This window comes from Rhinoderma darwinii, chromosome 5, assembly GCF_050947455.1.
Source record: "Rhinoderma darwinii isolate aRhiDar2 chromosome 5, aRhiDar2.hap1, whole genome shotgun sequence".
Lineage (NCBI taxonomy): Eukaryota > Metazoa > Chordata > Amphibia > Anura > Rhinodermatidae > Rhinoderma > Rhinoderma darwinii.
This window is the reverse complement of record NC_134691.1, coordinates 43,307,935-43,334,878: the sequence shown is the minus strand read 5'-3', so window position 1 is coordinate 43,334,878 and position 26,944 is coordinate 43,307,935. Positions and strand designations below refer to the sequence as shown.

At 41.1% G+C, this 26,944-nt stretch overlaps 1 protein-coding gene across 3 annotated transcripts in view; it reads right to left on the bottom strand.

The window, feature by feature from the left end:
- Positions 1-3,036: 3,036 nt before the first annotated feature.
- The window catches only part of ESRP1 (epithelial splicing regulatory protein 1), a 59,421-nt gene continuing 35,513 nt past the window's right edge, over positions 3,037-26,944 (bottom strand). Inside the window, exons 5-16 of one of the 3 annotated variants that reach the window (XM_075825922.1) lie at positions 22,102-22,200; positions 21,534-21,588; positions 20,976-21,086; positions 20,255-20,387; positions 20,126-20,168; positions 19,724-20,025; positions 18,784-19,002; positions 12,534-12,732; positions 9,251-9,422; positions 6,060-6,210; positions 5,003-5,114; positions 3,037-3,750 (exon numbers count right to left, since the gene is read on the bottom strand). In XM_075825922.1, coding sequence (XP_075682037.1) covers positions 5,031-5,114; positions 6,060-6,210; positions 9,251-9,422; positions 12,534-12,732; positions 18,784-19,002; positions 19,724-20,025; positions 20,126-20,168; positions 20,255-20,387; positions 20,976-21,086; positions 21,534-21,588; positions 22,102-22,200 — 1,568 coding nt within the window. In that variant the 3' untranslated portion in view covers positions 3,037-3,750; positions 5,003-5,030. The remainder of the gene's footprint in view (positions 3,751-5,002; positions 5,115-6,059; positions 6,211-9,250; positions 9,423-12,533; positions 12,733-18,783; positions 19,003-19,723; positions 20,026-20,125; positions 20,169-20,254; positions 20,388-20,975; positions 21,087-21,533; positions 21,589-22,101; positions 22,201-26,944) is intronic. The other 2 variants (XM_075825923.1, XM_075825924.1) reach the window with 2 other exon arrangements.

The window sequence follows — 26,944 nt, the reverse complement described above, 5'->3', positions numbered from 1 at the left end:
CATATTGGGAGATGCTTTATCTTTCAATATGGAAGTGGGCAGAGTTTACTTTGGGTGGTGGTGGTGGTGGGGGGGGGGGAAGAGATACGTGGTCTTAAACAGATTATTAAAAGCAAGCATGTATGTTAGTAGCGCCATTTACTTTAATTCATCTACGCCGCGCTCCTTAGCAGTAAGGCTGGATTCACACTGAGTTTTTTGCAGGAGGAAAATCTGCCTCAAAATTCTGTTTGGAATTTTGGGGCAGATTTTCCTCTGCCTGCACACCAATTGTTTTTCAGCTGCGGCCATGGAGCGCCGCGAAATACGCTTTCTCTGCCTCCCAATGCTGTCAATGGGAGGTCAGAGGCGTAAACGCCCAAAGATAGGGCATGTCCCTTTTTCCCACAAGGTGATTTTTCCGCTCACGGGGAAAAAAAAACAAAAACCCACCTCCGCCTCCCATTGAAATCAATGGGAAGCATTTTCAGCCGTTTTTTTGCGGTGCGGTTTCCGCATCAAAAAAAATTCAGTGTGAACCCAGCCAGGTCTCCATTCTCCGCATGTGCAGCCACAAACTCTGCAAGACCTTTTAGATATACCTTCATCTCCACAAAGAGTCTACGGGTAGTTAAAGCATAACTAAACATTCGATCAACTTTTATTTTCTAGCAGCATGTGTAATATAAATATGTTTTGTAATATACTTTAATTAATTTGGGCTCCTTTTTGTGTTATATGTATTTTAAATGGCCACTCTGACACTTTACTACCACATTTCATTTCTTGTATTTCCCCTGTTGCTAGAAGAAATCCATACACTGTTTGAATGTATCGGTGTACAGATTCTGCTGCCTATGAGTACAGGTGGGTGGTGGCTCCATCCTGACGTCAGATGTGCACGCCCCCATCGTGACATCAGGAAGGTCTCTCTGCCTCTATACACTACACAGTTCTCTAGCAGCAGATCGCATGGAAGACTGTGCGCACTGGTCTGTGCCTGGCTGATTCTCCCCCTTCCCTCCGGCAAAGAGTCTCAGGACACTAATCTGAGCTGCTAATTAGCATCAGATAGTACTATGACTGCTCCGTGTCCCCCCCCCCAAGCACCCTGCCGTCCTGTCTTATCTTCCCTGCACTAGCCAGGGAAAGTGAAAAGAAAAACTCTGATTGCTTTCTTCTGGAGTGTGCAGAGATATTTACATCTATATATTATGTGTTCTGCTGCACATACTGTAGCTCAGTGCTCGCTCACAGTATTGTAGTTATCACCTCAGCCTTCACTGCCCATGAAAGATAGACAAATCGTAACATCACACACAGTAAGACACGCCCCTAGCAACTGCCAGAATCAGGAAGCGTGAGAAAATAGATGTGGACGGTTTCACCCAAAAAAAAAAAAAAAAAAAAGGTACTTTGAATACATGACTCCTAGCAATTTTTTTTACTTCACATAGGGACAGAATAGCAGGTTTAAATATATTTTTTGGCCGAAAATTTGGCTACGCTTTCATTTTCGTATAAATATTTTTGATGGTCACGAATTCTGCTTTAGGGTATGTTCACACGGCAGCGTCCATAACGGCTGAAATTACGAGGTTGTTTTCAGGAGAAAACAGCACCGTAATTTCAGCCGTAATGGCATGTTGAGGTGCTTTTTGCTGCGTCCATTACCGACGTTAAATGGAGCTGGTTTTCCAGGGAGTCCATAGAAAACAGCTCCATTTATGTCTGAAGAAGTGACAGGCACTTCTTTGACGCGGGCGTCTTTTTTACGCCCCGCCTCTTGACAGCGGGGCGTAAAAAAAAAAATGACCGTGTGCACAGAACATCGTAAGACCCATTCCAATGAATGGGCAGATGTTTGCCAACGCTATCGAGGCGCATTTTCGGACGTAAAACGCCAGAATTACGTCCGTAAATAAGCAGTGTGAACATACCCTTAGACTCAACCATAAAAAAAAACAGTGAGGCCCAGACAATATTTGGACAAGCAGAAAAAAGCATTTTATTATTATCTGCACATGTAAACAGTTTATTCACAGACATTTCTTTTCTGATTTTTTTGCAGTTTGTGCAATACAACATTAATAAAACAGTCAATTCATGTCATCGATACACCGCTTAAACAGAAAAACTACAGTATATAGCACAAACTATGATAAACCAGTGTCTAGACATGCAAGGACACACAAACCATATATAGTGACTTACAATTGTTCACATTTTTGCTATGAAGCCATCTGACGGCAGAACACGATGACTACGTTCTCACCGATGGTTCAGCAACGTGGTGTAAATATGACAAGAACACGGAAGGAAATACAAATTAGGGGTCGACACCATTAGGTTCCATTGACTTCACACCCATCAAGCAGGTAACCGTGCATTAATGCCGGAGACATAGGAAAATATGCATAGTCCACAAAGCAGATTTCCCTGGTCTTACTTTATATGGATATGAACAAAGCAAATCCACTAAAATGTTACTCCGTGCACAGAGCTCAGGAAGTGTCCTGCGAGGGAGAGAAGCCGGCAAACACAAGGTCGTCTTTATATGTGAAACATCTATACAATATTTCAATGTACAAAACGGTATATACACATTAGCCCTTCCTATATTACAGGACTATAAAGTAGCTTCTCACTATGGAATTACACGGAGCACCGGCCTTGAAAATGTAGACGTCTGGAAGCCCAATGTTTGCTTCGTGGACAGAATTAATAAGCGTAGAACGACTAAGACATCAATGCACATGGCTGTTTAAAGGGGTGTGGGGGATACAGTTAGGGGAACCTAGAGATTTTAGAAATAATTATATTAATAAAAAAAAATTAAGTGAATAATTAAAGCGCTAATTCATACTTAAGCAACTTTACTATAATATAATGTTCACAAGAGGTTCTCAAAATATATACAAATATTTAATATATAAATGTAACAAAGTGTTTGACAAAAGCAAAAATAAATGACGGGAGTGCATCATGCGAGGGCATTTGCATTCACAGGTAGAGATCTGCTTCATGTTGCCAGCACACAAATTTATATTTATTTTTTTTTCATTTTTTTCTTATTTTATTTAACTTTTTTCCACCTTTATTTTTTTATTATCATAAACTAAAAAGGTTACATAGAATATCTGAAAGCTTTAATTTTAAACTTATGTAAAAAAAAAAAAATAATATATATATATAAAATAAAAAAAGTTGTTGCATCATATACAACACAAACGTATGCATATATGGAAGACCGCTAGTCTTAGCGCATGGCAAATGGTATTATTCTGCAGAGAGTAAACCTCTGGTTTCATAAATCAAACATATAAAATATACATAAAAAACATCATCCGCTGTATTAACACTTTTGGTGCAGCAGTGGAAAAAGACTAACAAGAAGTTCAAAAATAAAGGTTTATTAGTTGTAGAAGTTCCTCATATTTGGTTGATTTGTGCTACTTCTCCACACGTCAAAAGGGTCAATAAAGAAGTCATTCCCCTTTAAATGTGTGATGAGATGATCATTAAACGGCTGATCTCATCTCGGCGTTGAACCTTTTTGCAAGTTCTGTCCATCCACTGGGTCTGTGTCGAATTTTACATTTCAAAGTTTGTTTTTGACGTCTCGAAGGTAGAGTGGTATTTCCGCAGCTTTCTGCCCAAAATTCCAGCCTGGCCGGGTGTAGAAATTAAAAAAAAAAAAAAAAAAAAAAAAGGCCAGGGGCTTCCTGTTTAGCAAAGTGACAATGTACAATTAAACTGGTTGAGGAAAACCTGTTGTAACAGAGAAAATTATAAAAGTGATTATAAAGATTGGGACAGAAAACAGGACATTCATAGGACACCACCACTGCCACCCTTGGCCTCGGAATAAGTTGCCACTTATTAGGGCTACAGAGTGCTGCAACATTAAACACATATTTGACGCTCTACAGGAGCAGATCCTTGTGACCAGGTCCATATAAAGAGTATTTTCACCATTCATCACTGCACGAAGTCATGCTTTTTTTTCTGTACTGATCCCTAATTATTGCGGCTTTCCAGTTCATTCTCCTCCACAGCTGCATTCACAATTCTGAAAGCTGCTGAGCTCTTATCAACTTCCGGCCAAGTGTCCGCACAGAGGTCGCTCTGGTAAATGAACTTCTGTGAATTGCAGGCTTTCAAACCTACAACTAAATTATTTTGAGAGAAGGGGGGGGGGGGGGGGCTTTCCCAGAATGCAGTGCAGCAACCAGAAGACATTTAAAAATTACTCTGGATCAGTATCAGAAAAGCAACGTAACGTATTTGCAAATTTACTTAAACGTTTAAGAGGAAACAATCTAAAAGTTACCAATAAACTGTGAAATCTTGTTGAACAATAAGGCTACGTTCACACAGCGTAATTGCTGCGGATTTTCAATCCAGATTTATAGCAAAAACTGCAAATATTGACCTGCAGCGCAGTTTTTTTTTAATCCGCAACATGTCAATTTATATTGCGGAATGGCTGCATAATTGTGGATTTTCCCTAAGGACATTTAATAGGAAAGGTGGGAGGAAAAAAAAACAAAAAAAAAAACACATTAGCAAAAGTGATTTTTGCTGCAGAAAAAAAAAAATGCAAATTTGCAGAAGAAAAACGGCCTAAAAAAAAACGGAAGCATAACGCCTCTAAACATCTGCCCATTGACTTCAATGCAAAAAATGGGGTTCTGAACCGGCGGAGTTTTTTTTTTACGCAGCCGTTTTGAAAAACGGCCGTGTAAAAAAAACCGGCCGCAAAAAACAAGTGCAGGTCACTTCTTGCGACGTTTGTGGAGCAGTTTTCCATAGACTATTGAAAACCGCTCCAAAAACACCCACAAAAAACGCGAGTGGCTTAAAAAAAAAAGTCTGAAAATACGGAGCTGTTCAAGGGAAAACAGCTCCTGATTCAGACGTTTTTGAGTTTGCGTGTGAACATACACTTAATGGGAAAACCCTCTAAAGATGCTTGTGTTTCTGACAGCAGCAATTCAGTATAAGGGAAGACTTTACATACCTCTTCTACATAAGCGCTGAGAAGACCTCTATATACACACCCATTCTTTTGGGTGGGTGATCAAGGTTCTGGCCTGATCACTTACTGGCAGTAGACCCTCTTCTGGGGAGTACTACAAGAAATAAATACCTATTAAAATAGGGATTAACTTCACTTATCTCGAATGTTACATTATTTTCACCCCCACACCTCCAGCCGGCAAGTCCCTTATATGCAAGTCACAGAAATACTTTAATAGCAATTCCAAGACTTGCCCACAAAGTTATTCCACTGTGCACTATAGAGAAGATTGCCAAAAGTGGAAATGCTCAAAGTATCCTTTAAAATCATCCAAGAGCTGATCGACGCCATCTTGGATAAAGTGCTCAGAGTTGTGTATGGGGGTCACAAATCCGCCTCTTATGACGATATCAGAGGTTCAGGCTGCGGCTTGCTCTTAGTTTCTGGCCCTTCCCCATGTTATATACAACATTTTAAGTTATACTGGATAAGAAAAACTTGGCAGCTTTGTTCCAGAAACAGCACCAGCCCTATCTGTAGGTTGTGTCTGGTATGGCAGTTCCACTGCACTGAAATACATGGGGATGAGCTGCAACACACAACCCTTAGCGGCTTTCTTCCAAAAATAAGTTTTTTTTAAAATCTCGTTCAACTACTTAAATGCAAAGCAGAAGAGCTGCAGTGTAAGGCCTCATTCGGGCATCAGTATGATCGTATGATAGTTCGGCTCATTATTCCTGGCTCGGCCATGGTTCTAACAGTAGAATATGGATCTATGAGGCTGTTGCTTTGGATAGTTAAACCTGCAGTTGAGCCGGGATTTGCAGTCTGAATAAGGCCTTATTTTGATGCACCGTATCCCAACTTCCCGCTGATAAATCCCCAGTCAAAATTTTGGTTTAGGATTTTTCTAACAGAAGAAGTTTACCCAAAAACAAAGATCCGAACGGTTGCATCTTCCTTGACAATAGGCGTATAGAAGACAAAGTAAAAATAAGAAACGTGAAAGGAGACTTCTTAATGGACCCCGAGCCTCGATACACTCCAGACTGCCTACCTGATAACCTTGGAAGAAATTCAAAATCTCTTTGACACCAGAGTTGTAAGCCAGTCCTTGCATGCGCACCATCGTAGCTCCGTTGTGAGGGAGACTGCTGGCGGTAGCTGCGGCTGGGAAGAACCCGAGGTTGCTTGGAGAACCTGGGGGACTGTAGAATAGAGAACAGAAGACTCATTACTAAAAAAATTGCGAAGATGAAATCTCCAATAAACATTTTCTGTCCATATTCCTAGGTTTTATATTTATTTTCGTTGCCCTTCCATGTCTAGGCAATCTTTATGCCTACCTCCACAATTCGATTGTGTAAACATTAAGAGATACTTCATGGGAAAACACAAGCAGATGAACTCCAACATTCTAGGAAAAATTAAGCGCCTGGGTCATTCTGGAGACCTCGGATATTTTATGTACCCGACATGGCCCTTCTGAAGGTGTCGATATAGATCTATATCTTAGGGCAAACGAACTTCAATATCACGGAGCACCCACAAATATTCATGAACTCTTACACACCTAAGCATACAGCAACTGAAAGATGTAAATGTTATTTTGCCTCCAGACAAATTATCGAGAGATGGATTAAAAAAATAAATTAAAAAAAGTGCAGAAAAGACTGACAAAAATGTAAACATACAGATGCTGCGGAGCTGAACTTGTCATTCTGCAGAATGGAAATAGTTGAATGACAACTCAATCAAAACCGATAACTGTAGAAATAGTCTCTGCTACATCTGTATTAGCGCCCATCTCCCAAACTAGTCACCTAAGATTGCTTATTTCTGACAAAAGCAGCAAACCCAAATCTTCACATTTTTCACACCATAAACATTATGTATATACATTTAAATTCATAGGAATTTTCAGCAAATAAAAAAGCTTTTGCAAGAGATCTTGAAATCTGAGCAATTAACCGGTTCAGGACCGGGCTATTTTGATTCTTTAGGACCAGACACCGTTTAGACATTTTAACGCGTGCTGGTTAAACTCCTATATCTTATTTGTTGGGCTTACTATGTGATTTTCGTGACCTTTTGTTGTAGACTAGACAGGTTTCTTTAATCATTTTTATACACTTCCGTTTTGCTATTTCAGAGTTTGTAGGCTTATAGTTTGAAAGTAGTAAAAAAAAAATAAAAAAAAAAAAATAATGCTTTTTTTACTTTTCAGCAAATTCTTTCTGGTAATAGTGTCACCTTAAAATAGACCTTTTTTGTTATAGTCTTTGTCTACCGTAAATTGATATATTACATGTCTATTGTAGGGTAATTGGGTCACGACTAAAGTTTTCGTGCAGGGAGCTTTTTTTTTGGGGTGGGTAGATATTTATAGTGTGTTATTTAAAGAGCCTCTGTCACCAGATTATAAATTCCCTATCTCCTACAGAATGTGATTGGCGCTGTAATGTAGGTAACAGCAGGGGTTTTTATTTTGAAAAACGATAATTTTTGAGCAAGTTATGAGCAATTTTAGAATTATGCTAATTAGTTTCTCAATAGACAACTGGGCGTGTTTTTACTTTTTACCAACTGGGCGTTGTACAGAGGAGTGTATGAGGCTGACCAATCAGTGACCAATCAGTGTCATACACTTATCGTTGTTCCAGCCCATTGTTAGTGAGATTGTGCAGTGAAAGAAGCTGGGCTGGAACAATGAGAAGTGTATGTCACTGATTAGTCACCGATTGGTCAGGGTCATACACTCCTCTGCACCGCAGATGACAGCCTCAGGGGCCCCTGCTATATACCATATAAATGCTGTGGGCGGTCGGCAACCATTTAATACAGATATCTGGAACTTAATAGGAACCTTTAATGTTTCCATTGGATAAAAATCGGTGAGGTCATATGATGATCACACAGATGCACAACTTGTTACGGTTGGGGTATATTCACACGATTACCAAAAACATCTGAAGATACAGAGCCGTTTTCAAGGTAAACCAGCTCCTGATTTTCAGTCGTTTTTTAATCAAACTTGCGTTTTTCACAGCGTTTTTTTTACAGTTGTTTTTGGAGCGGTTTGTCTATTGAGTCAATGAAAACCTGCTCCAAAAACTGCTCAAGAAGCAACATGTAGTTCTTTTTCACAGGTTTTGTTTTTTTTTACGCAGCCGTTTTGAAAAACGCCCCGTCTGAACAGAACCCAGTTTTTCCCATTGAAAGAGGCAGATTTTTGGACTCTTTCTGCTTCAGAATTTTTTTTGCAGTTTTTCGGCCTAAAATAAGCCGTGTGAACATACCCTTAGGTTGGTCAGACCCGGCAGATTTGTCGCAGAAGAATAAGGTTGTTTCTGCTGCATGTGCATGGATTTCTGCAAACCCTAATTAGGTGAATGGGCAGTCGCAGAAATGTAACAAATCTGCTGCGTGTGAATATACCCTTACAGTAGTGTTATCTGTAACAAGCCAAGCACCTGTGTGACCCACCACATGAGGGCAGATTTTTATCTATTGGCAGTAAACAGTAACGTTTTCTATTGGGTTTCTATAGGTGGGACTGGAGAGACTTAATTTATTCCCCTTCTGAAGAGATCATTTGCATATTTTTCCCAGGAAGCATTGCCTGTAATTCTCCCTACACCAGCTGGACCTCCAAAATATAACCTGTACCTTCCCGGAGCTGTGTCTCACAATGAAGCAGCTTTATTTGCTGGAACTAATACCCCTTTAACTACAGAGTACACCATCAAACTTGTAGGTCTACCACTCCCCATAAGCTTAGAAAACTAACTGAAATCAATTCTCCTACATAGGTAACATTCTTCAATCGCTACAGAAGCCGCAGACCTAAGAAACAAAGCCTGACCTTGCACACAACTATTTTAACTCCAGGGCAACAATTTGGCAGGTTGAAAGATTTTTACTCCTTACAGAAGCTTTTACTGCAACAGATTTATTGCTGCTCGCTCACCCATTAACTGCCCTTGAATTGAAATCTACAATGTACCTCCCTCACACATTCACCAGGATTGCTCGGCTACTGTAGGGTAGCAGTTGTGGGTTTATGCACAGCCAGGCACAACAAAGCTGGACACTGGTTTGGAGCTGGGAAGGCACAATAGATTACAGATATCTGTAGTAACACAGAAGAGTGTGCTGTTTGAGCTCATACACAAAAGGTATCGGGCCACCTGGATAAATGCCAGTTGTTAAATCCCACAATTCGCCCATTGTTCTGGTCATTCATACCTTGGGTAGTAAGCAGTGTAGTTCATGAAGAGCTGTGCGCCAGCTGGGTAATACGCGGCAGTTGGTTGCAGGGCACGTGGATTGAGGAGTAAGGAGGGCTGGTAGATGGCTGCTGCTTCAGTAGGAATAACGGCTGTTGGCGCTGGGAACGTATATGACGGCGGAGACAAACCTAGAAAAAGTAGTAAATACATAAATGAGAAAAGAATCGGTACATAGAAGGCCTAAAACATCTTTGGTTCTGCAGATGAAGTTCATGAAATTTGAGAATTGCCCAAGCAACTTGGTTCCATATATGTGGTCTACTTAACAGAGTAAAAAATATAGGCACATTCCCAGACTCCTATGTCTGTTACCTAAAGAGGATCGGTCTCCTCTCCAGACATCTCATGGGGAATACAGATATTTCCTAAAACAGACAATACTGGAGCATTTTTTCTTAGAACGCATTGTGCTGTTCCTCTATTATTCCTCCTGAAAATGTATTAATAAATTGACAACTTGGTGTTACCATTCCCCTTGTCAATGGTGCATGTCCCTACATAGTTTGACACTTAAATTAGTACTGACTATATGCATCATCGACAAGGGGAATGGTGACACCTAGTTGTCCATTTACTCACACATTTCCGGGAGAAAGAACAGGAACAGCACAAAACCTCTCAGAAAATATTTGCTTTCTGGAGCATCTTTTTTTTAAACACAAGAGCAGTCATCTCGGACAGGTCCCTTTAGGGTAGGTGGATAGTATTCACTCATTTTGATGCAATCATCCCAAATGTGGTTAATGAGTAATATTTATGCTAATTTTTTGATTTACCACAAAAAAAAAAAAATGACGACACACCCCACAAACGTAACCTCCACTGCAACATGACTGATATGACAATTTTGGGTGGTCTCAAAACACATTCCTTACTTGGACACCTAATACCTAAAGTCAACAAGCGCAGAGTTCAGGGAAGTATACTCTGTAGTCTCATGTCCCCCGCCTGTCTGATTGGCTGTGGTTTGTCTAACAAGACGCTACTGCCCGTAAAAAGCACCATGTATTGCTGGTCACGTGAGAGTCCAGCAGACCGGGCCATCAATGTAGGCTGAATATGGAAAACAGATGCAACTATCCTTCTTAACATAATTTACTCCCATTGGGGTTGTAGTATATGGACTGACCAGCTGCCGTGGTACACAGTCACACTGCATATGGCCATCACTGTGGAAGGTGAGAACGCTCACTCCCCCCCCCCCCCTCCTCTCACCCCTGAAATGTGAGGTGGTAAAGTATGAAACCCACAGGGCAAAAACACTGGAACAGGAGTCAACTTGAAAAATATAAGTGGAGGTATCTGATTGCTAAACAAGGTCAGACTGCCAGATAAGAGCCCTCCTCGCAGCTCCGTTTACATTACAGTCCTGCATCATTTGGGATTTAGAGAAGTCTCCATATACAGCGGCAGAGAATGTAGTTGCACACGGACCCTGGAGGAAGCCCAAATGTCCCTCTGCCCCCAAAGTGACCAGTACTATAAATTGCATGTGATAGTTTGGGAGAGGCCCGATTACAGATTGATCCCTCTGTCCAGGTAGTATATACATCTACAGTACTTATTATAGTGCATTTTTGTCAGAATAAAAAAAGTTTATTAAAAAGGGAATCTATAGCCAGGACTTCACGTCGAGCATAGAACAGGTGCCCTATATTAAAAAGAAAAACCTCACGCCCGGCCCCTCCCTCTGCAAATAAGAACACCCTCTATGCACATAAAATGCCCCCCCCCCTTCTGATTAAACCGGATCACATTGCCGCACTCATGAAACATTACCTCAGTTTACGTGGAAGGCACAGTAGTTATTTACACAGTCAATGGATCTCAGGAAATTTTGCATCTAATGTAATTCCTTGATATATTTTGCACAACACTAAGATAATTTATGGAGTCCACTATTCATCAACTTAGATTTCATTGGCCGACTTGCAAATCAGCAACAATCATGAGAATCTTAGAATATATTTGACTAAAGATTCAGTAAATGCTTTCACTAGCATGGTGCACAGAAATTATATATAGAGATTTTTTTTTTTTTTTTTTTTTAAAAACCAACTTATTTTGGTGGCATGACAACTACTCGCTCCTAAGATCAGCAATAAAGACAGGCAGAAAAACGAAGTAATTTAACAAGAAAAATCATGAAGGCGGTTTCACTGCTCGGGGTGAAAGCTTCTATTCTACTAAAGTCACTTAAAGGGGAACTAAAGCCAAAAAAAAAAAGTATCGTACAATATCAAATCAATCACGCTCTCCAATTTGTAGTTCAGGTAGTATTTCGGACAATTAATCGGATGTATAATCATTAGCCAAATCATTCCAGACATAAGATGCAGTAATTTGCGGCCATTGAGGCGCTGCCACAGCGAATACAAAAACTTCCTTGAGCGAGTCAGCAATCCACAGTCTATAGACCATAGACAAGCTAGTGTCCGGCATCAACAGTCTCTTGATGACCTCCAGGGGCAGCCATAGCAAATTTGTGATTGCTGCAAATCACATCTATTTATAGCAGGAAGGACTACTAGAATATAGATTACACTGCGCACCCCCAAATCAGAGGCACATTAAAAAAGGGGTATTACAGTTTCAGAAAATAAAAGGTTGATTTTTGTGTACTAAAAGGGCTATACAATTTTATAATATAATCTAACTGCATCTGTATCTATTTATAATAGCTTTAAAAATCTCCGCTTGCAGTCATTGAATAGAAACAGTGATAACTTTACTGTAACAAGTGGAAGTATAAACCATGAGAGTGGTGTCTAATGACATTTACCAGTGTGTCCATCATATGACCAGGAGAGATTTTCATACTCTGGACATAAACAATGAATGACTGCATGCAGAGATCCTAAATACCAAAGCTACAATAATCAAAGCATCATTATCGGAGTTTCATAACGTCTTTAATAGTACGATAAGTGCCAATTGGATGAACTTCATATTCCTGAAAATGAGGGGTAATGAATCTGTGGGGACCAACACGATGGAAGCTTTATACTATGGTCACTTTTGCTTTAGTTCCCCTTTAAGAAAAAAAAAAGCAGCATCCCACCGACGTCCCCAAATCTCATTCACCACCAAGGAATTGCAGCTTCTGATTTGTTGTCCCCTCTTCGTGAATAGTACACGTACAACCGGCCAAACCCAAAATCCCCACAAAGAAGAAAGCAGTTCCAGCACCTACCAGCTCAAAGCGCAGAGAAGCGGCAAGACCCTCAGCCAAAACTTACATGGTAACTTACATGGCGGTGGGGACAAGCCATTGCGATTTAAAGTTCCCCCCATTAAGACAAAGTTCATCTCCTCTGCAGAACACTGAAACACCTCCACATATCTGTCCTTCATAGTCTTCTTGTGACACTTCTGCGCTGACAGAAAAGCTCTCTCCGCTGACTTCATCTGAATGAATGAGTCTCCTGAAGGTCGTCCCTGGAAAAAAACAAAAAACATTTAGTAAATTGCATCAACTTTTGAATAGTGACCCAATTCTTATAAAACTTTAAGAGTCCGGAGGGAGGAGGAACAGTTGCACATACCTCCGAACTTTGAAGGGTAGTAAAGTGAGACAACGGATGCTGCGTGCCTCTAATCCCCACCCATACATGCCCAGTTTATCCCACACAGCATCACGCTCCCATAGTGACTTCCACACAGTAAAACTTCCCCATATCGTCCCCCACACAGTATAATGCCCCCATAGAGTCCCCCACGCAGTAAAACGTCCCCATATGGTCCCCCACACAGTATAATCCCACCATGGTACCTAATGAAAATGAGAAAACCCTCACCTATCCCCATTCGAGTTGAGGAGAACCCTCTGCTACTTCGGGCTACGCTGTGGGTGGCTCGGTGCAGACCGGCACAATCACGTCACTGCATTGTGCCATGCCGCTTACGGCTGCTGTTAGAGTGAATGATGGAGCAGGAAGCGGACGTCTCCCTGCTCCACCACTGGTTTCAACTATATCTGCGTTCTAAAGGACCACAGGCTGGAATCCGGGATGGTTGGGAGGTATGGATGCAGCAGAGCGGTTTCTCACACTTCTGATATTTTTACATAGAACGGAGGTAGCCTAAAATCAGACACGGTTGTCTAGAAACCGCACCACTTGTTTATATGCGGTGTCTGGTGTAGTAGCTCAGGCCTATTCACTTGAATGGGAATATACTGCAATACCAGACACAGCCTATCAACAAGAGTGTTGCCACTTCTGGGAAAAACCCATCTCCCAGAATAGCCGGAAGCACGTTGGTATCTAGGACAGCATTTCACTCATCCTCACATACTTTTGTCTTTATGAATGTGGTTTTATTGCAGTCAAGACTTTTTATTCAACTAGCATGTTTTTGGGTTATAGCGCTATAAAAACTCAATAAAACCTATATTTGCCATTTATTATTGTAGCTATTCCGCAGCTACAAATACCCAACCAACAAGAAACGTGGCAGCAGCTTGCTCACTTTGAGGAGGATCTCTAAGAATTGGTGTACAATCACTCCAGAGTTTAAAGAGGCTCTGTCACCACATTATAAGTGCCCTATCTTGTACATAATGTGATCGGCGCTGTAATGTAGAGAGCAGTGGTTTTTATTTAGAAAAAAGATCATTGTTGACGGAGTTATGACCTATACTAGCTTTATGCTAATGTTTCTTAATGAACTGGGCGTGTTTTACTTTTTCACCAAGTGGGAGTTGTACAGAGGAGTGTATGACGCTGACCAATCAGTGATTAATCAGCGTCATACACTTCTCTCCATTCATTTACACAGCACATAGCGATATAGCTATATCGCTATGTGCAGCCACATAAACACACTAACATTACTGCAGTGTCCTGACAATGAATATTCATTACCTCCAGCCAAGACGTGATGTTTATTCAGAATCCTGTCACTTCTGTAGCGTCTCTGTGATATTTAAAGCAAAGCAAGCGTAATATTGCGAGATTACGATGTAACCTGTCATTTCAAACGAGATTAGGCTTGCTGTGCTGTAGTTTCGGGATTGTGTTAGCGAAGTGTCAGGATTCTGAATAGACGTCCTGGCTGGAGGTAATGTACAGTATATTCATTGTCAGGACACTGCAGTAACGTTATAGTGTGTGTATGTGGCTGCATATAGTGATAATCGCTATGTGCTGTATAAATTAATGGGAGAAGTGTATGACGCTGATTGGTCACTGATTGGTAGGCATCATACACCCCTCTGTACAACGCCCACTTGGCCAAAAAGTAAAAAACACACCCAGTTGTTCATTAAGAAACTCATTAGCATAAAGCTAAAATAGGTCATAACTCCGTCAAAAATGATAGTTTTTCAAAATAAAAAACACTGCTGTAATCTACATTACAGCGCCGATCACATCATGTACAATATATGACACCTATAATGTGGCGACAGAGCCTCTTTAAGCTCTTTAGGAAATTAGGGAACTTGAGGGTATTTGTAAGGGGACGAGAGAAGACTCAATGGTAAACCAGTAACATCTACAGCACATTCTTTCCAGGATTTACATTTGTCAGTGCTCCTTGGTATTTCGCCAGCAGGAAACACCACGATGTATTTCTGTTACAGTGTACACCTTACATAACACTGATGAAACTACAACCCAATGGCACTGCAGAAAGGTAAGTGTTAAATATGGGAGTTTGCGGAAGCAATCATTAAAGTGCTTGTCACTAAATAAATGGGAGCTGCCCCATGCTAATAGTCTGGTGTTTGCTTGGTGACCTTGGATAAGTTATATCATTACATAGTGAATGCGGCGAGTCCCTGCTCCCTGTATAGGAGTGCAGACTGCCGCCATGTGTACAATATACGCCATAATGCAGCAACGTTCATCTCCATTAATACCACACTGAAATCCTCACTTGACATTGTAACCAGAGACACGCTTATACTTCACATAAATTTGACATCCACAGGTCTAGCCTATTGTATTTTTCCTTTTATTAAAGCTTTCCGATAATCCAGACTTAGATTGTGTTAACATGTTATTTCAAAAGGACCCCTATAAAAAGTTCCATGGCCATCCAATAATGCAGAATATACGATAATCCAGCACATATCCGGTTACACGGACAGCAGAATATAATATTTACACTGCATATAGTCTATGATATAATCTGTAAATTTGCGATTAACGCAGTATTACAAGGATTGTCGCCATATCTCATTAGTCAAACTGCGTCCTCTCAGTCACGGGGACAGGCCTGGCGGAGCACTCAATGTGTGGTCACACTAGAATTGACCCCATAATGAAAAGCCCTTAATAACCAGCTTCATTATTATTTTTTTGCCTCTCTGCCTTTCAAACAGCCAGAACTTTTTTTATTCAGGAGAAATTGTATCTTTTCCTGCGCAGTTTGGGGGATACAATTAAATTAGTTATTTACGTAATTTATTTTTGCAGATTAAATATAGAAATAAATACCCCTAGCTCACATTCTACGAACACACACAAATATTCATGGTATATGTATTGACAATCAAATTCATACAATCTCCTTATATGCAGATGACATTATACTCTCCTTAGCCTCCCCAGAGGATTCTTTAGAAGCCACCTTAGATTGTATTCAGAAATTTGGGCAAGTCTCACTATACAAATTAAATACCCAGAAGTCTCAAATATTACCACTGAACATTTCTCCCTCTGTACGCCATTTCCTTAAGTATAGATATCCATTTGACTGGAGAGACAAAAGGTATCACATACCTGGGTATAACTCACAAAATCCCACAAGTCGTTATACAGATCTAATTATGAGCCCCTTTTACAAACAATCCAGGTTGAAATGGCTAGATTACATAAATTTGAAGTGTCTTGGATAGGCAGGGTTGCAGCCTTCAAAATGTTATTATTACCTAAACTGTTATACCTGTTTAGAACGGTCCCAATAGCCGTACCAAAATCTTTCTTCAAATGTATCCAACAAGCTATCCTGAAATTTATTTGGTCTTATCGCAAGCCACGTGTTGCAACACATATTTTGACCAGAGATCGAAGATCAGGGGGATTGGGTATACCAGATATTTATGCCTATTATTCTTCCACTTTGGTGGCACTTTTCAGTCCGGGATGGGCGGCCAATCTCTCAGTGCCTTAGGTTCAAATAGAAACATATGTATATCCTTCTAGCTTGAAAGCCCTCATGTTTCTCGAGTTTTGGAACATAGCCACGCCATCACACGTATCCCCATTTACTAAAGCAGCCCTAGGGTTTTGGTCCTATATACAACAACACTCCACTAATCGTACGCCTCTTACCAACTCGCAAGTTCCTTTAGAAGTGTTGGAATTGGCCATTCCTCATTTAAATTTAAACAAATGGAAGTTGGGGGGAATCACCCGAATTTCGCAGTTGTACTGTAATGATGTATTGAGCTCCTTTGAATATTTAAAGCTCACATACTCCCTTCCAAGAAGCGATTTTTATAAATATCTACAGGTCAGACACTTTATATCAACCTTAAAAAATTTCCACCCTGTCTGTAATGCAAAACTTTTTAGCTTGCTGGCCAAACCTACTAAGATACTTAAAGGGGTTTATGATACACTGTCGGGTCACACTGACTTTCGTAAAACTCATAATGTTCTATTATGGGAGCGGATGTTGGGTAAATAATTTGGGGAGGAAGCATGGAGGAAAGCATATAACCAGATCCACAGTTCGTTGCAATGTAGCTCCCATGTAGAAGCGGCTTTGAAAACCCATCTACAATGGTACTACACCCCGGATAAATTACATATAATGTTCCCAGATGTCTCAGAAACATGCTGGAGGAGATGTGGCAATAGAGGCACGCTATTACACGTATTATGGGAATGTCCAGTAATACTAAGCTATTGGAAAGAGGTATTTACTTTATTAGAGTCCTTGTTTGGAACACGGATTCCTGTATCCCCTCATTTAGCTCTACTGTTCTTACATATGGAAGACATCCCTCCGAAATATAGAATACTGTCATGTAAAATATTGGCTATGGCAAAGCTAGTTGTAACTAGGCATTGGAAGAGTGCTGATACACCCTCTCGGGCTGAATTGTTGTTACTAATCAATTCTTCTTATGCATATGAAAGAATAATTGCATATGGCAATCTTAGTTTCCCTAAATTCTCCAACGTCTGGAATTGCTGGATAACCAGCCCTCTATGCCACCAAATATAGCTCTTACACAAGCAACTAACACCATATTATTATTATCATTCTTCTTCATAAGAAACCTTTTGAAGATATACAAGCTGCTAGCGTTGTTGTTGTTTTGTTATATTGTTGTAATGTTATACTATTTTACCGACACAAAGCTGTTACGATGAATAAGATGCTGTAATTATTCTATATATATTCAACATGCTGCGACATGTATATTGTGCATCTACTCTTTCTGTGAAAATTAATAAAAATGATTGAACAGAATATAGAAATAAAGCCTTTGGCCTTGCTTATTTTTTTTATACCGGTCGCATTTTATGCTAAATAATCAGTTAGTTCTTTAGGTTATTACAGTCATGCAGATACAGGTGTAGGTTTTTGTTCTTATGTAATACATGGGCAAAAAAATATTCTCTACCAAGTAAGGCCTTTTTAGTTACACCCCCCCCCATGAAGGAATAACTTTTTAGTAACTTTATTTTATACTTCTAATGTATTAGCATACTCCTGTGTGCTATGACACAATGTGCCCTAACGGCAGGCATACTGGATAGACCGCTCTGGAGTTTTCTGGGTCATCAGGGCTGACTGCAGAGAGCTACCCTAGTCGGGGCACTGGGAAGCCAAGTGACATGATCGAAGCAGAGGGGGGGGGGGGGAATACCCATTTAATCATGCAGCAAAGGGTTTAATGTAGTCTAAATTCAGCTGTTCGTTAAATTCTTAAAACTGAAGATCTCAAGTCTTTGCTACAGCAACTCCAAAAGAGGTCACTGTAGAACCTGCACCATCGTTTCGTTTTTAGGGCCAAAATTCTGTGTGAATTTATATAATGAATATCTTTATAGTGGCTTGAGTTCTGTTTTTCTGATTCAGAGCTCCAAATCCCCTGCATAGACAGACTTAAGAAATCACATTCTGGCATCCTGCAGCCTCCACTAGAGGGAGCCCACTGCACAAAGTCTTATCATCAATTTCAACGCACAACAGTGTAGAACTCCCATTCACTTAAAGGTACTCTTTCTACTCATTGACATATTGGGAGATCTTGACTGCAGGTATAAGCTTGGACGTCCTCCCTAAAATTACTGGGTTAATGGACCCAATGTTTTACACTTCCTTTGCACTGCCAGGGAAACATATGACAATTCGTGGTGGTGGGAGAGATCTTAGCCTATAGACCCTCAAACGACAATATCTTCTGAAACATCCCCATGGCTTCTCACAAGATATGTAGAGCTGTACTTGCATTAACATTTGTCTCTTTCCAGAACAGTAAGAAATTAATTTATAAAGTTTGTAATTGAGTTTCACAAAACATACCTGGTGGTTGAGAACCATGTGTACTCCATGTGTCCGGATATCAGCAGAGAATTCACCCAAAAACTCCAAAATGTCCTCAATAGTGGCAGCATATGGAAGCCCTCGAAGACGTATACAGTCTCTGACGTTAACTGGAGGCATGAACGGCTGAGGTAGTATAGGGATGATCGGGGGTGTTGGGAGTGGGATAAGAGGTGTAGACGAGTATCTGTTGAGAACCTGCAGAGAAATAAAATGGATTTAGTGCTACATTTTTACTCATTAACTCTAAAAACGAAAGCAGATACATAGACCGCTGACACATCTGCTTGAAAATCATAGTGAAACAAGATTGCATAATATTTTATTTTTGTAGCAGTCAGTCAGGATCCTAGCTGCCTGGATCATTGTTTCAATGTATCAAATTATAGAACGTTATTTATTTATTTTTACTCTCGAAAACAATTCTTGGGTTGGGGTGGAGGGCGTAAAAGGTGTCAAACACAGCGTAATATGTTTTTTGCTGGATTAAGATGCATCCCCATTTCCAACAGTCGTACAGCACTGTGTAGGTTGGTCTATTGGGAACCAGGCATAATTCAATTTGGCTGCGGGCAGCAGATCAGGATGATATTGACAGTGTTTGGTGTCTTGTGACTGGTACCTTTCACACCAGGCAGAGCCCATGATTTAGGACAACTATAAGATGCCATAACAGGAATTAATGGGTGCACACACAAAAATAGGTTCCCGATTCTCTAATTTAGGGCTCTCAAGTTTCATGAACTTCAACCTATTCACTCCAACTTGGATCATCAAGGCCTCAGCTCACATTTTAAATACATGCTCTATTGGGTCGATATAGCACAAGTAAAGCTATATCGACCCAATAGGTTTCAAATTTTAACAATTAACACTTGACAGAATGCAATACATCAAACCGAAATGAGAGCCAACAAACCTGCTGCACCTCCGCTGCGGTGCTCCTAAACAGCTCAATATATCGCTTGCCCAGCAAGTCCTTGTGCTTCTTCAATGCATTCTGTGCATATTCCTCACAGGCAAATAACACAAATGCGTCACCTGTCGGCCTGCCGTCAGGGTAAGTAACAAACAAAATTCCTTCCTTGCCTCCAGTTACGGGGCAGTGTTGGCCAAAGAACGTCAGCACTTCTTCGGCAGTGGCGGTAAATGGCAGCCCCCTCATGCGTACAATCACCTGGTTTTCTTTAGACAAAAACTGAGCAACTTCATTGGATGTACCTAAAGAAAATGAAGATCTTTATTTAGAATCAAAGTATTTGCTATTGTTGAATGTGCGCCCAAAAACTGAACAGAAGGATTTTTTTATGCAAATATTTACCTCCAGCTATTTTTAAGAAATCTTCTCCAGTTGCTTTGTAAACCTAAGGAAGTGTGAAGAAAATAGTAAAAAATTGTGTTTTTATTTCTAGAGGAAAAAAATAAAAAATAAAAATATCCAGAAGCAAACCTCAATGTATCTATTGCCCATGTGATGCTTGTGTCTCTGCAGGGCCAAATCACGATGCTCTTCACTGACGAATCGGACCAACGCTTCGCCATTTCTTCTTCCCTGGGCATTTAGACAGAGGGCAGCTCCACCCCTGTATGTGCATTACACAAGAATTATACATTGGACACATATTGGTTACAAGGATCACCCCTGAACCGTGCAAATAGTAACCCATATCACAAGTGGATGAGAATGTGGAACAATGAGCTCAATTTGAAGACCACAGTTCACATAGTCATTAAGGGAAATAGGCAACCCTCTAAATTAAAAAAGTTCCAACCAGCAAAAATAAGTTCACAGCAAACTAAAAAAAAGTTATTACATGCAGAGATCAAGTAGATCATAGTACTGTCAACAAAATTACGCCAAAAAGAACAAGAATTTAAAACCATACTAAACAGCGACCAGAAAGTGGAAAGGGGGGGGGGGTGGAAATCGCACACACGCCGCTGAAAAACCAGTAAGGCATTTTGTTTAGCAAAGACCATAACCTGCCTTGTAACCTGCACTAATCTTACCTTATGTAACGCAGGGTGTATACAAACCACCCCTTTAAGATATGGAAATTTCCCAACTGGGAAAAACAAAAACACACAATAACTAAATCACATACACAGCATAAAAAATAAGGGAATTTAGGACAGACGTAATGGGGGACGTTAAGAGGGGAGAAACGTACTTTGCGATATTTAAGCCCTTAAAGAAACGGGCAATGTCCTGGTCCGATGACTGCCATGGTAAACCTCTGGCTCTGATAATGGCGTTATCATCAATCATCTCCAGTTTGCTGCTGCAAAAAATAAAAAATAAAGCGTTAATTTATTTTCGAAACAAGAGCGGGACTTAAATTTCAAAAGAGTGAGAGAAAAACTTGCCTTGTTGCCCATTGCAACCAGTCACAGCGCAACCTTCAATTCTCCGTAGAAGTTTATGAAGCTGTTGCTATGGGCTACAAGGCCAGTTTTACTCTTAGATTAAGGCCCTATGGGTTTAAATTCAGAAGCAGAAGTTTACTCCAGGCAACCGTGCATCACTAAAAAAGGAGATTTTTTTAAATCCGAGTAGTGAGATTAGGAACTGCCATAATATAATCCCAAATGAATGCTACCTAAAAGATGATTATTAGTTTCACTACAGTATAAAATGTTTTGGGGAAAAAAAAAAAAAAAAGGTCGATGGAATAAATAAAAAATGATACGAATAATATAAAAAAAATTAAAAAATCAGGACGACTTACCAAGTACCAGACTCAAATTTGTAGTTAACTCTTTCAGGGTCTGAAAACTTGTGAACTAAAATGTATAAAAAAAATAAAATATTATGAGTTCCAGAAATATCAGTTCTTGCATATGTAACCAAGAAACTTGGTAGAATTTAGAATGCATGACCATGGACAGCCCAATGACTTCAATAAGAACCATGTAATGCTGGATTTCTCCTGTGGTGGCGCCGCAGGGAAATTAAACACGTGCTATCCAGATCAATTGCTGGGGGTCCGAACAATTAATCTGATTGAAAGAGGAACTCTAACAGAAATTGTACAAAGCAGACTACCTCAATTTCTATACAATTTTTCAAAATATTTTAGGTTCTAGGGGGAAATAAAAATAAAAAGGCTTAACAGCTAGAGTTCCCCTAAATGTGGGCATCTGACATTTTGAGCAAATAGCCGATAACTCTGGAGCATATATTAGCAGGTGTAATACAGACATGGTATCTTTATATCTCCTAGAGCCCTTGTCCTGCTGCCACTTGTGAACATACCCCAATAGTTCTGCATAAAGGTAACGTAGACCGTTACTTACTGTACGGTGTGGATATCAGCGTCACTATGATGTCTCCCATTGTGTCCACTTCTGATGCTCCATGAGGCACCTGCAGGTCTTGTTTTTCAAGACCCAAGTCTGAAGATATTGTTAAGGAGAACACGGGGGCAATTGCAGCAATAACTTATTGTGTGATCAGTGATGGGTTAAATTAAGCGGATGGAAGGCAGAATTAACAATTTGCAGCAAAAGTGTAAATAGGGCATAAAAAATAAATGCAACCAAACAAAGTTCAAAAATAGAGGCATCACAGCACAGTTACTATATAGAGGTGATTATATAGACCCAGAGCAGTAACTTGAAGCTTTGAGGCCCCAAACCTACCATGTGCCATTTAGAAGTCTTATTTGGCAGAGGGGCCCCTCAGGCACAACTTTAACCACCATGAATTACTTCTGCATGTAGTGTGCAAATTGGTAAGGCTCTTCACACCAGCATTATGGCTTATGTATTATAGAGCTGTGCCAGATAATTTCTCGAACTGACCAATGACTGATTCCGTTGACATATAATGGGGTCTGTCAGTGTTCCAGTATTTTTGACAAAAACAGGGCAGCAGATTTCGCTATTCTTGCGGTCAAAAAAACTGGCAGAACACTAGGGAAAATCCAGATGGGTTGTGTAAACTAGAGTTGCCATGCAAACCTAATTCCACAAATGTAGAAAAGCTTGCTTTTGGCATTTGACACACGTGTTGATAAATAGTTGAGTGGTTTTACATAGGACTGCAGGTAAACCTACTACATGATCTTAAAAGTGGTTTTCCAAATTATTTAAAAAAATTTGCCAATGTACGAAGGATGCAAACAAAAAACAAAGCCCATTGTGTGCCTCACAGACCCGTGTCATTCCAGCACCGCCGCTGTGTATTAACATAGCTGCAACGATGATGTGCTTTTATACCCACATGATCGCTGCAGCCCATCACTTGTCTCAGCGGCCCAGGATGGCGGAGGCCAGTGCTTCCCTGCAGCGATCATGTGGGTATACGAGCAAGTAATCGCTGCAGCTATGTCAATACGCAGCGGCGGCGCTGGAACGATGGGGATTAATAACTCGGAAAAAAAACTTTAAATACAGGCATAGATGACGGATTTGTATCTGCTACCTGTATCATCCGGCAGAATAGAGAGATCAGAGGGATCACCGCACCAGGTCCAGGACACTTCGAGGTCAAGTGCTCGCTGTACATGGATGATGCGATTGTCTTCTGCGCTGACCAGAGTTAGGTGACTGCACTCGTCCAGACCTGCGAGGAGTTCGGACGCACTTCAGGGGCAAAAGTCAACTGCAGGAAGTCAGAAGATATGCTCTTCGGAAAATGGTACCTGCCTTCTGCCCCCTTCCCATCAAGCCAGACTTCATCAAAATTCTGGGAGTCTGGTTCAGGAAGGCAGGTGCAGCCCTAAAGTCGTGGGAACAACCCTTGGCCAAAGTCAACCAAAGGATCGGACTGTGGAGCCTTAGACAACTCACTATTGATGGCAAGGCACTGGTCCAGCGTAACAAAGTCTTGCCTGTGCTACAATACACTGCATCGGCATGGCCCCCTCTTGCCACTGTCTCCAGGGCCATTACCAGTACTGTGTTTCGCTTCATCTGGGGTTCGAAAATGGACAGAGTAAAGCGGACTGTTATGTACAAGGAGCCCCGCAAACTGAGGAAGGGTATACCCAACATCCCCACTCTGCTGCGGATCGCTTTTGTATGCGACTGTGTTCGTAGGACTCTAAAGGACAGCAAACAGCTCTGTGGGCAAGGCCAAGTCCCGCTACTTCCTCCTTCCCCCTCTGGCGAGGTTTTGGCTGGGACAAGTGGGACAGCTTCTTCCCTTACAACTGGCACGCTCCCGGGTTCTATGGAGAGGTTTGTCTGGTTTGTGAGGGGGCATCAACTGGAGGGTCTTAAGCCAGACTTGTGGAAACCAAAGACGATCCACAAGCACATCAGCGCAAAGGACCTGCCAGTCTGTTCCAGAGCTTCATGCCGACACGTTAGAGAGGGTTTGGACTAACGGGTCATCTGGCAGGTTGACCAACGGGCACAAGGACATTTTCTGGCAGTGCCCCTTTGCACAGTGTCTGTTGAAAGCCTTGGAACACGAACTCAAGGACTCCGTTCCCAGGAACCGACTGTCGTACCGCTCAGTACTTTATGGACTATTTCCGGAGATTAACACGGATGGAGCAATCCAGGAGGCCTGAGACACACACACACACACACACGTCTTTCAATAAAGCTTCGGGCCTGTGATTCTACGCCCCCCCCCCCCTCCCTATCCCCTCTTTCCCTCCCCATCACTTGTCTGTAATGCATTCACTAAATCAAACAATTAAAGCAAGAATGTTAGTGTAGCATGTGGTGTGATGTATAGCATAGGTTTGCCTGTATTGTGTGTAACACTGTCATGTTAAAGGAACAGTGTCACCACAAATTTTTTTTTCATGTCAGTTTAATGTTAGTGTTTTATTAAAAACGTTTTTATTTATTTGTGTGTTTGTGTGTTACTTTTTTCAATTTTTTCACTTTTTCTTCCCTATGGGGGCTGCCATTTTTTTTTCCATTTCTGTATGTGTCGATTAACGACACATACAGACATGGAATACGGAAGCCACAGTCCCATAGGGACTGCGAACGGGTCCCGTCCCATCCACTTCTGTGTACGCAGTCTGTGTGGGAACTGCGCATGCGCCGCTCCCACACAGTCCAATTTGAAATGTGCGCCGTCCGGCGCCATTTTCCTGTGGACCGGAAGTCGCGGCCGGACAGTAATATTACTACTTCCGGTCGCGGCTTCCGGACTTGTGCACTTGGACCAGCGGCAGCAGACGGAGCGGACGGGCCGGAGGGAGCCGCGGCGGCAGGAGCAGGTAAGAGATTTCTATGTATGTTTGTGTGTGTTTACTACTGTATGTAAACCTACTACACTGTGTTAGCTCAAAAAATGGCGACACACAGTGTAGGAGGTTAGACCGTTCAATCCCCTCGTTTATCCCGGCACTAGCCAGGATAAAGGAGGGGGGGATTCTCAGAGCTCACTAGAGCGAGTGCTTTTTTCCCAATTTTGCAGCAAAAAGCAATGTGGTTGCTTTACCACATGCAATGCTGCAATTTTGGGAATAGCTCCATCTAGTGACCAGCAATGGGAAATATTATAAATTAGAATCTAATTTATAATATTTCCTGACTCGTGAAAAAAATAAAAAAAATTTGAACAATGTTTAATCACCTACACACTAAATGTTTAATTAAAAAATAAAAACAAAAAAAAAAAAACATGTTTTGCTGGCAACACATCCCCTTTAAGTTTGGCGACTTATTTATTATTTACTGCTTCATGGCTTGCGCTGCATCGCAGTAATGTTTGTATGATGACGATTGCCAATAAAGCATTTTTCAATCAAAAAACATGTATATCAGCATCTAAAGCGCAACATTCATAGAACGGCAATTATGATGCGTAACCTACCAGGAATGGAAGTTATAATTTTTTTTTTTTTTATTAGTTCTTCAGTATTTGTCCTACTTTAAATTTAGTTTGTTATTCTCAATCAGGAAGGTAAGGAGAAGATCTGGAGGGGTGAAGCGCCCAGGACATGTTCTCTGCAGCACTCATTAGCATGTACAGAGACCAAGCCCTTCCTATTATTACTACCACTAAATAGCTGGTCGCTGCTTGTACAAGTCAAACGCATCAATTGGAGTTTTCAGGACATTTATTGTGCAATGATGCAGACAGACAGGTTTGTTTTCCCCTGCTTTCATCATCAGGCAGCTTAGATGTTAATCTTGGCTGGGAGACATGCACCTTCACATGTAATAGTCACTGACTGCTCCCTTCAGCATGTAGGTGTATCGTTGGCAAAAGTATCACCCAAACAGGAGTGCCACGTTTTTTCAAAAGGATCCCCCACTACAGTATAAAGGTGGGCACACATGAAATAATGATTGGCCGACAGCCATTTCTACGAACTTCGCTTGGCCAAGCGTGCAGGTTTAATAATTCACTGCAGGAAACCTGCTGAAATCCCACATGCCAATCCCTTTTTACCACCACCCCCCTCCAACATTTGCCATCACTGGAGAGTTGGGAGGCCCCTACACATAGAAGTTTTCACTTCTGTTTGGGTCCAGCATAAGACAGTTGCTCCTTCTGTCAGTCAACTTGTAGCTTTCCAGCTGTTGCAAAACCACTACTCCGCATGCACTGGCAGCATGTGGCAAATCAATCAGAACTTCTAGATCTGTACCAAAGAAGGGCCAGATCGGGTCTAACCCCCCCCCCCCCTTACATGAGGCCATCCATAACGGGATCGAGCCACTGATGGACAGCACTCAAATGCAAATAACTTCCCCTCCAGCGATCCAGAAGGTCTTCGTTAGACACCACGTGTGCAATACATAACAATGAAGGCCATCAGTACGAGTATTCATACATCCCGGTAGTCAAAGCATCCTTCTAACACCCCATGTGTATGGCCACCTACTGCAGCTTCCCAAGACAGGGAGGTAGTGTGTGGCACTTCACACCTAGGATATTACATCTATTAGTGGTGTTCACCATTTTCTGTAGACGTTCTGATGATCATCAATCATGGTCCTCACCATCCATTCCCAAGATCAAATTGCTGAAAAACATTGCATAGTGCGAATACATACATACTATGAGAACCCCTAGGATTTACACAGACGTAAAAAGAGATTTTAATCCAGTCCATGAACTATTTGATATTTACTCAAGATCAGGTTATTAATTTTATATTCCCATACATGCAAAGATTTTGTTACGATTAGAAACCCTCCAAGTTAAAATTTAATAATT